General features: G+C 49.6%; 1 protein-coding gene across 1 annotated transcript in view; it reads right to left on the bottom strand.

The window, feature by feature from the left end:
* Vps13d (vacuolar protein sorting 13 homolog D) overlaps positions 1–14,145 on the bottom strand; it is a 214,580-nt gene that overhangs the window by 2,941 nt on the left and 197,494 nt on the right. The window contains 2 exon segments of the mRNA XM_040735088.1: positions 1,061–1,301; positions 7,552–7,683. Of these exon segments, the coding sequence (XP_040591022.1) occupies positions 1,061–1,301; positions 7,552–7,683 (373 nt within the window).

Here is a 14,145-nt window from a genome sequence, read left to right as displayed (position 1 = left end):
AGTTACTATAGGCAGACTATCACTACCGGCATTTGTGACCCTAAGTGATGAGATTCCATTCAGAGGTAAGGCAGGGACAATGATTAAACCCCTTATTCAAGTCCAAAGCCTGGTGGTGACTAGCATTGGAAGAAGAATCAGCAAGCCTTTCTTATCCAGTGCTGCCTCACTGCTACGCTGCCTTGAAAGGGGGAAGACAAGGGTGGGTAGGCACAACTGGTGGAAAATACACACTTTGGGGTATTAACTTTCAATCAGCCAGCTCTGGTTTAAGCCAATGATCCCAAGGGCTTGACAAGTTCAAACCCACTCCAGATCATTCCGGATAGAATGGGGAGGGTTGGAGAGTTCTGGAGGAGAGACCCAGCAGGATGGCTTTTCTGATCTACAGAAAGAGCAGAGATGCACACAGCCACTCTGAGGGGCACAGCTTTGGAGATGGAGCAGGACCGACACCGGGTAGCGCAGCTGCTTCCTCCACCTGCTCTGCTGTGGGCTCGCTGGCCCAGCTGAGCACAGTAAGGAGCTCTTGGTCCAGACACCAGCATGGGGATTGGGTGGGCTACCTGGGTCTGAGTCCCAGCTTGTGCCTGAAGAAACCACCTGGCCTGACTCCTTCTCTGACAACACTGAGGAAGAGCGGGCTTCTTCCTCACTAGAAGGCAATGGAACATCTTCCCCGAAGGCCCTGACACACACCTCTCGCCAGGGAGGTAAAGCATCGCTTTCTCTACAAACAGATACTGAATGTGCTTCACATCACTGCTCTGCAAGGAGCAAAAGGTTGTGCTTTTCTGACACCAGAAAAGTAAAAGTGTGTGCTCTGTCACTGTCCTGGACTCAAGGCATTCACCAGCACTTGGTACCAAGTTTCAGGGACACAGAACTCTGTGAAGCACGGTTACCAGCTTGTTGTTGGGTAACGGAGGCTCAATCGCAGGGAACACCCAGGGCTTCCAGCAGAGTGGGAGCGGTGCAAACATCCTACTGGAGTCCTCAAGGTAAAGCGGGAGGCGGAGTGGGCTTGTCCATGTGAGTGGCAAAGAGCAGACGTACTCACCATTGGCTTCTGCTGGGACGGGCCTGGGATGGACACACCGCTGCTGGAGTTGGCAGCTTTCTTGGTCACCTGCACATACACCTTTCCATGGTCTTTGGAGACAAGGCAGTGGTAGAGGTCGTCATATTTGACCTCGAGGAAAATGGCCTCTCGGTCTACGTAGTCCCCGCTCTTCAGGAAGTACACGGCCTTGGATGAGATGAGCACGCAGTAGTTATCCATGTTCTCCACGGCTATGAAGCTGTGTGGGGAGAGAACGGGGATGCTGAGCTGCTCCATGTTGGGGTCAGGCTGTTCCTTCATGTTCAAAGGGACAAAGGCCTGCTGAGGTCTCTGGGGTCTGCAGCCTAGGCTACCCCAGGCTTCCCAGTGACCACAACTGTGCATGTGTGTGGCTTCATCTCCTCATTTGTGAGCTTGTATTAAGAAGGACTTGGCCTCGGGGCTTCTGGGAGGCCCATGTTCACAGCATACTCCCAGCTGCTGGGCGCTCATGAACGAAGGGTGTCAGCCAAGAGTTTCAAAACCAGAAACGAATTCCTGCTCTGAAATGGGCTTCATGAGGTGCTCAGTGAGCCGTGGATAGCCGTGGAGTTGGAGGAAATGGAAACAGTGCTGAGCTGACAGGACACCTGACACAGACCAGCTAGACCACAAGAGGTGCCAGAAGACTGAGGGGACAGGCCTGCCGACTGCACGCCCAGGATTTGCACACTTGCATTTACTGACAGCCCTGAAGAGAGGCCATCTGACCCCTGTCCAGATCTCATGGGGTTTGAGATCCCGGGCCACTAAGAAACAATTTAGTTTCTGGGCAGTGATGGCGCACGCCTTTAATCCCAGCACTCGGGAGGCAGAGACAGGTGAGTTCAAGGCCAACTCTGGTCTACAGAGCAAGTTCTAATGATACAGAGAAACCTTGTCTCAGAAAGAAGGGAGGGAGGGAGGGACAGACGGACGGGCAGATGGAGGAAAGGCTAGCAAACTTAGTTTTGAAGGAGAGAAAGACAAGACAGCCCAGAGCACTTTCGGCAGAGCTCACAGACTGCTGAGGAAACTTTCGCAGGTTATACCTCTCTGCTCAGCTGCTGAGCCAGGCGTGGTCACCATGGAAACCACAGTGACCAACTTCCCAGCCTGGTGGCCGCCTGTATCTTATGCTGGCATTTCACAGTGTACCTGGGCATCGGGGACAGCAAGGACACACTGGGCGATGGCAAGCATACTAAGGGCTGACTGTGAACCTTGGGCTTTTAAACTGTGTTTGCTCAGAGCCAAGGCTCCACCTGGTCCTGCCATGAATCCAGGTCCAGGGTAGCCTTGGTTCAGGGTCACAAGGCACAAAATCTTCAGAGAGGGGCAGTCATTGAGGGAAGAAGGCCCTGCCTTCTGGCCACCAGGTGCTTTCCCATCACACCCAAGCATGGCTGGCCCTCACTCTCCTCTGTGTGGGAGGAGTTCTTTACTCACACTTTACTCTCTTGCTCCCCCAGCCTGAGATACCATCCTTACTCTCAAAGCTTCCCCAAATGCCCAAGCCCTTGACTACTGACATTTCAGTACCTTGGCCTTCCAAAGCACTGCCAAAGGATTTGCTCTGCTTCCGGGCTAAGCATCCTGGCCTCTCAGAGGCGTGCTAAGCCTGGGTGTGGTCCGCTGTATACCCACATGACTTCCTGAGTACCTGCCACCGAGTCAGTCACCCGTGAGGACTTGCTAAGTACCCACCTTGTTCTAATCGTCATTGTAATTATGGCTCCCATGATAAAAATTGGGGTTTGCTGTTCTCATTTAACTGGTTGGCAATGCCGAGCATGTGGACTTGTAAAGACTCACTGCCAAAATTAGAAGCGCCCAGCGGCTCTCGGTGCTCAGCCAGCTTAGCACAGCCTCCTCACGTCCCACACTCCAAGAGTCAGGGGCCGAATTACTGAGTGAGGCGAAGGGAGCAGGGGAGGACATGGAGAGGCAGAAAGAAGAGGGAGCAGCACAGGGCCAGCTGGAACTGGATGGGAAATGAGGTAAACACAGAAATGACCTTGTACTGGAGCACAGGAGGGCCAGGAGCTCAGCCACGAAGGCTGTCCCAGACTCTGAGAGACTCCAAAGGTGGCCAGGAGGCAGGGTGACAGCAGGCACACACCTTACAACACGCAGCTGAGCCTGGCTCTCTAGCCTCCCATTACTGCTCCATCCTTCACCAAGGCCCTTCAGAGGACTCAGTGACACCCAAGGACACACGGGCTGGTCCTGAGCACACTACCCAACTCCCTTCTGGGAGGAGGCTGCCATGGCTCAGGTCCTTGCAGGCTAGGAACCCTGAGGAGGAACGGTGGCGTTGGAAAGGCAGACCGACCACACAGCGAAGGAAAGCTGGGCTGGGCCTGCAGGGATGGTGCTGCCTACCAGGGCCTCCAGTTAACACACGATGGAGAGGATGCACGACGGGCGGGACAAACACAGCACAGCAGTCACGCCTGCACTTTGGGCCCAGCAGCCCAGCACTCCCTGTTCTAAGGTCCTCAAACCAAAAGCAGGTCAGAACCAAGCGCAGTGCTGAGGGAAAGAGAGCTGGGCAATGGCCCAGGGCCGCCTCCCCATCTTCGCCGAGGCTTCCCCTGCAAACCATTGCTCAAGGTCAAGATTTGGGGTCCCATCAACACCACTGCTGTCATTACAGTTGATCTCCTACCCCCTCCAACACCAAATCTGGAAACCAGATTCATTCAAATGGCTCCCGAGCAGACCCTTCACCCGCTGATCCTGATCCCAAACTTGTCACTCACTGTGAGAAGTCAACTTGGGGGGCAAAGCAGAGGCCTCTTGGTTTTTCCCTCTCCTGACCCATTCCTTCCTGCCTCCTTTTCTCTGCACCTGTGCACCCGCAGGGCAGCTCTCTACAGGCTTGGTTACCCCCCCCCCCAAGCCCACAGAGCAGGAGGCCATGGCTGGACACTCTCCACCTACAGCCACTCCTCACTGGCGCTGGCCCACAGATGCCCTGATGGAGAGACTCATAGGTGACAGAGGAGGGACACTCCATCTGTCCATGATCTGTTGCTGACTCGGAGAGCAGAGAGGCCCTTTAAAACTAATCACTAGTGGTGCCATGATGCACCACACCTCAGACTTCTTTTAGGACAGAGACCCTGTGTGCCAGGCAGTGGGTAGCAAGTGAAATAGTAGTGAAAATCCCTCATTTTATCACCTTTCCTATATATCCCTCTCCTCCCAAACAGCTCTGTCTGACTTGATAGATCGTGAACTTGCTGAGGAACACCACACTTCGTACTTGGCCTGGCACACGGGGAGACTCACAGGACTGGGCAAGGGTCAGAAGGTGGCAGTGAGGGGACGCTCGGTCTGGAGGAACGCATTGGCACATGCGTGCCACACTGGCTGTGGGATGCCAGGGGCTGTGCTTCCCTCAGGACGTTTGTCTGAGCAGCTGGGTGACCTGTCACATGTCCTCAGGTGTCAAACATTCCTGATGGATTAGTTCCTGGCTTAGAAAGTGCAGGCTGGAGCTGCAGCTGTGCCTGAGAGACACAGAACCCACCTGGCCATGCTGGGATCCATTCCCAGCAAAGAAAGGGGAAAAGGGAGGGGATGTTCACTATTATTTGTTTTCTGAATTCTATTTGATTCTACTACTCACGGAAATGAGTTGGCTTCATCACAAGAGAAAGGTGGCATTTTAGCATGCTACTTTCGGCAGGATTCTCTTCTTCAAAAGACCCCCTCCCCCATGCCTCTAGGAGACAAGCCCTCAAAGAGAAAAATCCGAGGCTTACATGCCTGTCTTGCTTTCTTTTTATATATGTCTGTGTTTAAGACAACAAATCTCCTAAACATTACTTTCTATCTAAATGCTGAAAGAACCCAAGGACTGCGCTGTGGCAGCTTCTGGGCTTCTGTGGAAAGGTAAGGTCACCCTTGGGCTTGCAATCTGAATGGGCAGCCTGGACAAACCACTAGAAGTAGGAATTTCACAAAAAGCAAAAGAACAGAAAGGCAACTAACTATGCCTGCTGGCCGCAACTAGGCACTGCTCAGAGAAGCTAATCATACAGAACAAGCAGCATCTGACCCCCATCTCCAGCCAGGTTCTGGAGTAAGGCTGAGAAGGAGTGACAGAGGTGCCGCTGATGAACCTGCTACGAGGCCTGCCAGACCTCAAATCGGATGTCAGTGACAATCTGCTCAATACTGTTTAATTAAATGGAAAAAACCCACAAAACTAAATGCAACTTGATGTGGGAGATCAAAGTTGAAGCTGCTGTGGGGCTGGGGACTTTGTGGGGTTTTTGCTCCATCAGGAAGTAATTACACAATATTTTCCAGAAGTAAAACAGTGAGTCTAACTGGAAAAAAATGTGGAAACATTTAGTTAGAACAGTAGAGCAAGGTATTAAAGACCCTTTTAACGGGTTAACTCTGAGGGAATATGCAAATAATGAGGTCCTTAAACATGTTTTTAATTACAAATCTAGGATAAAAGTCAGGCAGAAGTCGGCACCCGAGCTTCTCCTGAGCACCCAGCTTCCTGCAGACAGATGTCTGGACCACTTGCATTGCCCTGGGGACAGGCTGGTGAGTGAGGACACTCCGAGTCACGTCTACCACAGACCCTGCTGACCTCTCCTGTATGCCCAGGAAGACTGAGGTCACATGCCTCCCTCACCACCCACTGGCCAGGTTCCACCCTCAAGATGGGTGGAGACACAGGGTTTTCATCTTCAAAGTCAAAATTCATTCAGCCAGTAACTGTGCCCAGATCACATGAACTTCAAGCATTTCGTGAAATCGATTTCACTGGTTTCATCCTGACTTCAAGTCTCAGGTCTCTGGCCCTTTCCCAGTGTGCATATCACATGGACAGCAGTCCCATGGTGACTAGACTACACAATTTTCCCCTGTGTTTTCTAGTCTTATGTCATTCTATCACAAATAAATCTTGTTGTAATGGACCAGGGATGGTTTGGCTAAACTAGAGGTGGGTTAGCAAAGATTTTAAAATATAACACACAAGGATTTATAATTTTATTTAACCTACCCTCCTTTTTGAGACAGGGATGCTTATAGCCCAGGCTGACCTTGAAAGGTGGCTGAGGATGGCTTTGAACTTGTGATCCCCATGCCTCCACCTTCAGAGTACAAATGCCATGCCTTTTGGTTTATGCAGTGCTAGGGATGGAACCTAAGACTCTGTGTGTATGCTGGCAAGCACTCTATCAGCTTAGCTACGTCCCTCAACCCATACCTAACCTTTGGTAGCATCCAGAAATCCCCAGTGACTGGAAAGTGGGACATGGGTTAACACAAACGTTGAACTGCAGCTCTCCAATCTGAGTTTATTGAGTGATTTGAACCCCAGGCACTGCTCTGGTGTGTGGAACACCCTACCCATCATTGGCTGCCATTCTAGTAGTCTATACTATGCCCTGCTTGGCTGAGAAATGACGCTCTCAGCCTTTGAGTTGGAGCCCCAAAGTCCCATCAACAGTGTGGTATATAGGAGGGTCTCAGCCCTCTCAGCCTTCAGAAATGAAGATCTAAGTTTCTGTTAGTGAAGCCGCTCAGCCCACAGCGTGTTGTTAGGTAGCAGAGCAGGCTCAAGTGAGGAAATACAGTATTATCTAGAGATGCTCCCATGACACATGGCAGGCCACATCTAAGGAGACACCACATCTCATCTCCTAAATCCTGGACTTCACTTTCTATGTCCCCATTCAAACAAGACATGAGATGTGACCTGAGGCCTCTCTGATACCGTCTCCACCAATGACACTGAAGGCCATCCCAGGAGCCAATCTCTCCCTGAACTCTTCCACCAGCCGGCCACACCAGTGTTCAGATTCTCCCTAGCTCACCTCACCCTAGAAGACACAAGTTACACTAGCACGTTGCTATGCCCCAAATGCAGTGCTCTCACATCTGGTCAAGCCACAGAGCACTTTACATTCCGAGGATTGCCACAGAGTATCGTCAAAGCATGCCATGGCTGCCACATCAGCTAAGAATAATCTCAGTGGCTAAAAACGTGACAAGGTCCTGCCTCGGTTACTAAAAGAGTGACAAAACAATCAAGATAACTGCATTTCCAGAACATTTGATGAGTAATTGTTTGCTACTTGCTTGTGGTTCATTTTGCTAGCATTCTATAGCAAACACTGGATAGCAAAGTTTAAGTTAATTGTTTATGGGAAAGGCATCTCTGATAACCACACACTGGCCTCTCTTGGAGCTGTCTACAGAGAGATTCACGCTGCAGGGATGGCACAGTGAGGTCCACTCTGAAACAGACTGAGAGCCACCCCCTCCAGTGCAGGCAGCTTATAAGAAGTCATATCGACAACCGTTGGACATTTAGGACAAGCAATCCTTCAGCCTCTTCAGCCTGAAGCTCCTGGGTCACAGGGAAGTTTCTCAAACTCAAAGACAGACAGAGAAGGCAACACAGTGGACCTATTTCTCCAGCCCCTACTCACAACTCATCTTGGATGTTGTCCGTCAGCTTGAAGAGCTGCTCCTGTCCTTCTGCCTGGCTCTCAGAATATCGAGGAAGCAGCCCTTGGGGACCAGTGCAGCAACGTGGTTTCCGAACCCTCTGGGCTTGGGTCCTAGAGGAGCAAATGGAAGGAAGAGGTTAAGTGTCAAGGTTAAAAGAATTTTCCATCCTCACTTGGAAAAGCACTGCTTATAAACAGGAGCAAGCTACAGTAGAGCTGTGTGGCCTACAGTACACCCACTATGAATTCAGACTGGGCCTCACAATCCTTTGGCTACAGGATTATTGGCTCAATCACATGACCTCCTTGGCCTCCATGTCACTTTCTGTGTAATGGGCTGGCAGGAAGATCAAATAAAAAGGTACTCATTGGGCTTGTGCTGGAGAGCGTAGGATGCCCATCATTGTGGTTCCTTAAGGTCGTTATAAGTGGCCTCCTGGTGGACCACACCGGCTTATGTTTGCTAGGGATCTCTTTGGGTCGGCCCATCAGGAGGAATGCTGAGGGGCCTGGGCTTCAGGGTGAACCTGCTATGCTGCCAGACTCCTGAGGGGTGAGCTCAGCATCTTGGGTAAAGGGTAAGGAATGCAGTGGCTGTGTGAGGGACCAGTCCCAGGCCACAGCAGCAACTTGGCTGTTGGTTGCCCAGAGGAATCTGCTTTGCTATGGCTTTCAGGGTCGGCTGCTGTTGTCTTTTTCCACAAGCCATAGACAGGGTAATTGATAAATACTTTTTGGTGTTTTCCTAGAAACAGGAGTCCATATTTGTCTTGGAAAGGCGGCGCATACTTCAGATGACTGATAAGAGTGTACCGGGTCTGTCCTCGGCCTTGTACTTGCTGTACTTTTTATTATTTGTTCCTGGAACCCACTGAAGCAAAACATGCCTCTGTAGACACACCTCAGAGAGAGGAGCAGGCAGCCACCCTGAGTCAGCACTTTAGAGCCACGTACTGGTGGGAGTGGAGACGGGCTGACTGGGGAGCAGTGTCCTGCAGGGCGAGTCGGGGTAGGACCCTGGAAGAAAGCAGCAGTCTGGAACTGGGCACAGGGTATCTGCATTGCTAAGATCATTGCAAGTGTTTCTGAACCCAGGTCAGGCTGAGTGCACCAAGCTCTGGATCCAGAAGGTGCCATGAGGTTGGGGGGGTGGTGGTGGTGGCTGACAGCTGTTAGGAAGCCAGGTCTCCCACCCCAGACAAGTCTCAAATATTCCTCAAATATTTAGTTATGAGGGCACCTCACATCCTTGTAGCTGTGTTTTTCAGGAATGCTATGGAGACTTGTGGGAGGATGCAGTGGCTTTCACTGAAGGACTGGGTAATGGGTTAGCTTCATTTACAGCACATATTTACATATATTCCCACTGTTCTTATCCTCAAGCCTCCTTCCAGCTTTAGACCTACCGATGGCTCTCATTCTAGAGTTCTCCCCGAAAGCAGGGATGGTAGTGGATGGAGGCAGATACTGTGAGTCCACTGAGAGAGGGACTTTATAACTGCTCATCTACAGATGCTAGCAGATCACCATATACAAGGGGTCCCCAGCAAGGAAGTGGTGGAGTTCTCCAGTGGCCTGTTCTAGTCTCCTGGCCTGCAAAGACAACTGTTGTCATTTTACTGTCTAGACAGACCAATAACACGTCTTCCCCAAGGCATTCCCATGGTTCTTTTGCCTGAGAGGCTTGTGAAAGGGCCACAGGCTGCCAAGCAGAAGACCAAAGGTCCTTCCAAGAGGCAGATGGTGAAGCCAATTTCCTATCTCCTTTCAGTTAAGACTCGATTTTCCTGTCACACTGCCTCCCAGCTTGCAGAGATACCTGTGGGCTACCTATGACATATACTTCACACTATTTCCACCTCTCCACTGCTCCTAACAAATGGCCTTTGGATGTATCTGCTTTGAGACAGGGTCTCACTGTGTTGTAGCCCGTGCTGGACCTGAGCTTACTATACAGCTCTGGCTGGTCTTGAACTGGCTGCCCTGCCTTATCCTCCCGAACGCCAATTTCCCGCTATCTCAATGAGAATGGCCCCTTCTGGAAACATAACTTAGAGCAAACCAGTCATCTGTTCAACACACATCCCTGCACTGGGATATTTGTGTATTTACTGCCTCCATGTGAACAGCACATGCCACAAGAAAAGGCGTTTTGTCTCAGCAGCACTTGGCTGCCTGCAGTGACACAAGAGGATCTCAGGTGTTTTGTAGGTGGGAAACAGCTTGAGGATTTCATGAGCTACGAAGCAAAGATGAGGTTCTGAGATTCAAAAGCCAACGATCATCAGGCACAAGGTGAACTAGTAGAATCACGTCTTTGTAAGAGAAAGGTTCAGGGCGCCTCTGTCTAGTTCACTAGATGTGAGACCAGCTTTTCCTTGGTGCCTAACACTGGGGTGAAGGGGAAGCCGACTGCAGAGGCTAAGGAAGTCTGGCAAGCCAGAGAAAGGTGGCAGCCCCTGCTCCTAGCAGCCACGGATCACATCAACAGGAGCCAACTCAGAATGGAAGAAAACAGGCATCGTGTTACCAAAAAGTTTAAGTGCATACAGTAATCCCTTGACTCGATGGCCTCCACTAGAGCCTTCCTCAAACTAGATCTCTACTTCTGATTTATTATCTTCTAGCCTACAAACTACAAACCCACAGAGACATCCAGAATGAGCAGGGAGAGCAGCTCCTTTGTGATCTGCCCTTACCATGTGTTATGGTCATCTCCTGTCTTCCCTGCAGACAGCAAACTGCCCCAATTTTTACGGTCCCCTCTTGGTAGTCTACCAAACACCAAGGGCCACACTGGACTCAATGCTTAGTGCTAGGGCTGGAGAAGCACACTGCGATGGCTGAGGATCATTTTCTGTCACATGATATACAGGGAAAAAAATCATAGCCCCCATGATAGCCTTACCTCAAAGGGAGGACACAGCTCTATACATGAGGGCTTCCCTCACAGAGGGATGATTTGTGAGGCAGAAAGGCAGAGTAAAGACATTCTTCCTCATCCTTCCACAATGTTCTATCAGTGACTAAATAAAGCTAGTTTTTCTTCTCTGAAACATAACTAAAATTTCAAGTTCTCATGCTCAAATTGGTTGGTTGTAAGCAGGTGTTGGTGGATAGTGGTTAGAATCATCGTGAGAACAAATCTGGACCCAAACTTACTTAAGAGTTAAAAAAAAAAAAAGACAACAACAACAACAAAATGACCATAAGGAAATGTTTCCAAACCCAGGAGCTGGCAGACAGGTTATAAAGTGAACTTCACCGGGGAAAAGGAACCACTGTGTGGTAGAACTGTTCTCATAGTCATGGTGTGTGTGGTGATACACACATCACACACATGTAATCACAGTGTCTGGGAAGCAGAGATGAAGATGGCTGCAAGATTGAAGCCAGCCAGACTTACTTAGAGAGACAAAAAACAAATGAAAACCCAAAACACTAAAACCAAAACTATCCAAACAACAACAAAAAATAAAATCGTGTACAAAATATATCAGTAGAGTCAGATTTATCATTACACAAGGATCTAAAAATACATACATACAATCACACACATGTGTACACACACACACACACACCATGAACTCAAATCACCCTTACAAACAAGTGCATCCACAGACAACAGCAATCCTACATTTGTTCTTGCTCTGTGACTTGGTTTAGTAAGACTGACTGTTAAGCACTATTCGGTGTTCCAAAGGGCCACCAATAGGATGGCTTCCTCCTGCTCTGTTCAGGGCCTGCCACCATCACTGACCTTCTCTTTATTTGAACAAATGCAACACACAGCCTTGCTGCTGGCCACAGCCTGGGTGACTTCTGCATGCAGATGCATTCCTTCTCTCCTTGGCACAGCCCAGGTCTGAATCTCATGTCTAATGCCCATGCTTTTCCCTCTCCTCAGAGCATGTTCTGGCACACTAGTGCTGTCTGTAGTTCCTAATCACGTTGGACCTATGGAGAGAACTCAGTCCTTTCTGTAGGCAGACGGAATTCACTTCTGCCTGTTTACTAATACTCTATGGTGCGAATGCCTATGACATAAGTGAGACCGGTAAGGTTTTGCTATTATAGGTGATGTGGCTGTGAACATGCGTGTGCATGTCTCCTGATGACCTTTGGATTTGGGTACACACAAATGCATACATGCACACACACTTTCTGCCACATTTCAGGATATAAAAATTTGGCTAAGAGGAGAATTTGAGCTACTTTTAAAGGGGCAAAAACATTTTACACTCCTGCCATGAGGCGGTTATGAGACACTCGCTAGCTACACCTCTTCCAATGCTTGGTACTGGGTAGACAGCACTGTCTAATATGCTGTCACTGGTCACATGGTTGCTGAGCATGAGCTGTGTGGCCAGTGTAACAAAAGACATACATGTTAAATTGACTTTCACATGAGAACCTGTCTCAAAACAAACAAACAAACAAATGAAAGTCAGGAGTATGGTATAATCCCAGCACTCAGGAAGCAAAGGCAGGAGGATCAGAAGTTCAAGGCAAGCCTCAGTTAAAAACAAATTACAGGTCCTGTTTGGACTACATGAGTTCCTGTCTCAAAAGCTGAAAACAAAGCAAAATTAAACTGATTTATACTTACGTTGTATCTCGGAGAATACTGACCTAGACTCTATTTGAATTTTATTCATTTATTTATTTGATTATTTATTTATTTGATTATCTATTTATTGGGGGGCATGCCATAGTGGATATGAGGAGGTCAGAGGACAATTGTTGGGAGTCTCACTGTGGGTTCTAGAAATCAAGCTCAGGTCGTCAGGCTTGGGCAGCAAACGTCTTACTTGCTGAGTCATCTTGCCAGCCTGGTTTTGGCCTGCTGCTTGAGTGGGTATAAAATTGCCTCAGCACTTTCTCACTCCATCTCCTCCTTTCAGATGAAAGAATGGCGTCCTGTGCTGGCTAGTCCTGACCGTTAACTCGGCTGCATCTGGGAGTCAGCTAAACCCCAAGCTGCTGGGCACTCCTGGGAGGGATTTTCTTCACCTGATTATTTGAACAAGGAAGACCCACATCTAATGGTGGCCGCCCACATGATAGGCTATGGATGAAGGAAGCTTTGCGTTTTGCCCGCTGTCCCCGCTCTCTCTGGTAAGCTCATCTAGCCCGCTGTGGCCAACACCAATGCAGTCTCAAGATCAGCAGCTCTCCAGGGGGCCTCCAGATTTGGACAGTGGAGCCGACTGAGTAACTGGCGGACCACAGCCTGTAAGGCAGTCTGCTAGCTCCCTTTCTATCTGCCATCCATTCTACCAGCGGTGGGTCCCCAGGGAATTCTGACTAATGGTGTTCACAGTGCAGTAGTGTGGCTCCTGTCGCTGGTGCTGGGGCATGAAGGTCAACATCGAAACTGTTGTGCCACTCACCGCTGTCATGGTCAGTGTCTGGTACCACACTAAACAGGAACGGCAAACCCCCTCACTCACCTCAGTGCGGCTTCTTGACCCACACTGAGAACGAGAGTCAATCAGTGTGCGCAGCGCAGCATCTCCTCTGCAAGCCTTTGTTTAGCCAAAGGTCTGTGGTGCACTTAATTGCTCCCAGCTGGGGGTTGTCGGCCATTTTAAGCCCTCAGCTGCTGTGGTTTATAAATTTCACAGCATATAGGAAGAAGCAGCCCTTCCAGTCAACCAGCTAATCCAAAATGTCAGCACCAAATGAACTTGAGCTTTGAACTCCATGAAAATGTCAGGAGGCGGCAATACACCGTGGATGCCTCTTCCCCCAGGGAAGGGGCTACTCACACAGTGGCTGATACACTGCACATACCCACCCAGGGAGAGCTGTCCATGAAGACTCACTTCATCTGGCGGGGACTATCTGACAGACACTGTGGGCCCCCCAAACCAAAGATCAGAGCAACGAAAAGAACCCGTGTCACAGTCTTGAAGCAATAGTAAATCCAAACAAGGTGGCAGGCAGATCTAACCAGTTCCACTTGGTTGATCTTGCTTTTCAGCCTGAGGTCAACAGTTGGCCAGGCCATGATTTGTTCTCTGCTTATATCATGAGTAACTGTGTCACAGTTCTGCCAGTTGGAGACAGATGGTTGTGTATGTCCATCCCGGCATGCTGCAAGCTGATAGCTGGTTGAGAAGTCTGTCATGATCAATGTCTATCAACCAATGGATATGCACAAACCATCAGTAAGTGAGCAGAGTGTGTGCTTAGACTGTGACGCCCATGCACAGTCGTTGTTTATTCAACAGAGGGCTGCCATCTAACTGGGGTGGTACGTGCTGACTTCTGTGCAGTGACGGATGATGCTTACATTTATTACATATATGGGCCCACAATTTTTGTTCTCCCTAACTATCTAACTGATACGAAGTGTGCTTGACTAAGCACAAATAATTAGACTGAGAACAGAAGAAGGTTGGCCCAGATTCTCAAACACTGACGGGTAACAGCTACAAGGTATCAGGGGTCTTGGCTGAATGGCTCTGTCAAACTTTTGCCGTTGCTCGGAACAGAACCAAACAGTGCACCTGAACAGCACTGCCTACACTGGAGAGCCCGGTCTGGTTAAAGCACACTCTGGTGCTT

Source organism: Mesocricetus auratus, unplaced genomic scaffold (assembly GCF_017639785.1).
Source record: "Mesocricetus auratus isolate SY011 unplaced genomic scaffold, BCM_Maur_2.0 Super-Scaffold_100042, whole genome shotgun sequence".
Taxonomy (NCBI): Eukaryota; Metazoa; Chordata; class Mammalia; order Rodentia; family Cricetidae; genus Mesocricetus; species Mesocricetus auratus.
The sequence above is the reverse complement of the archived record's forward strand: the minus strand, read 5'-3'. Positions and strand labels throughout refer to the sequence as shown.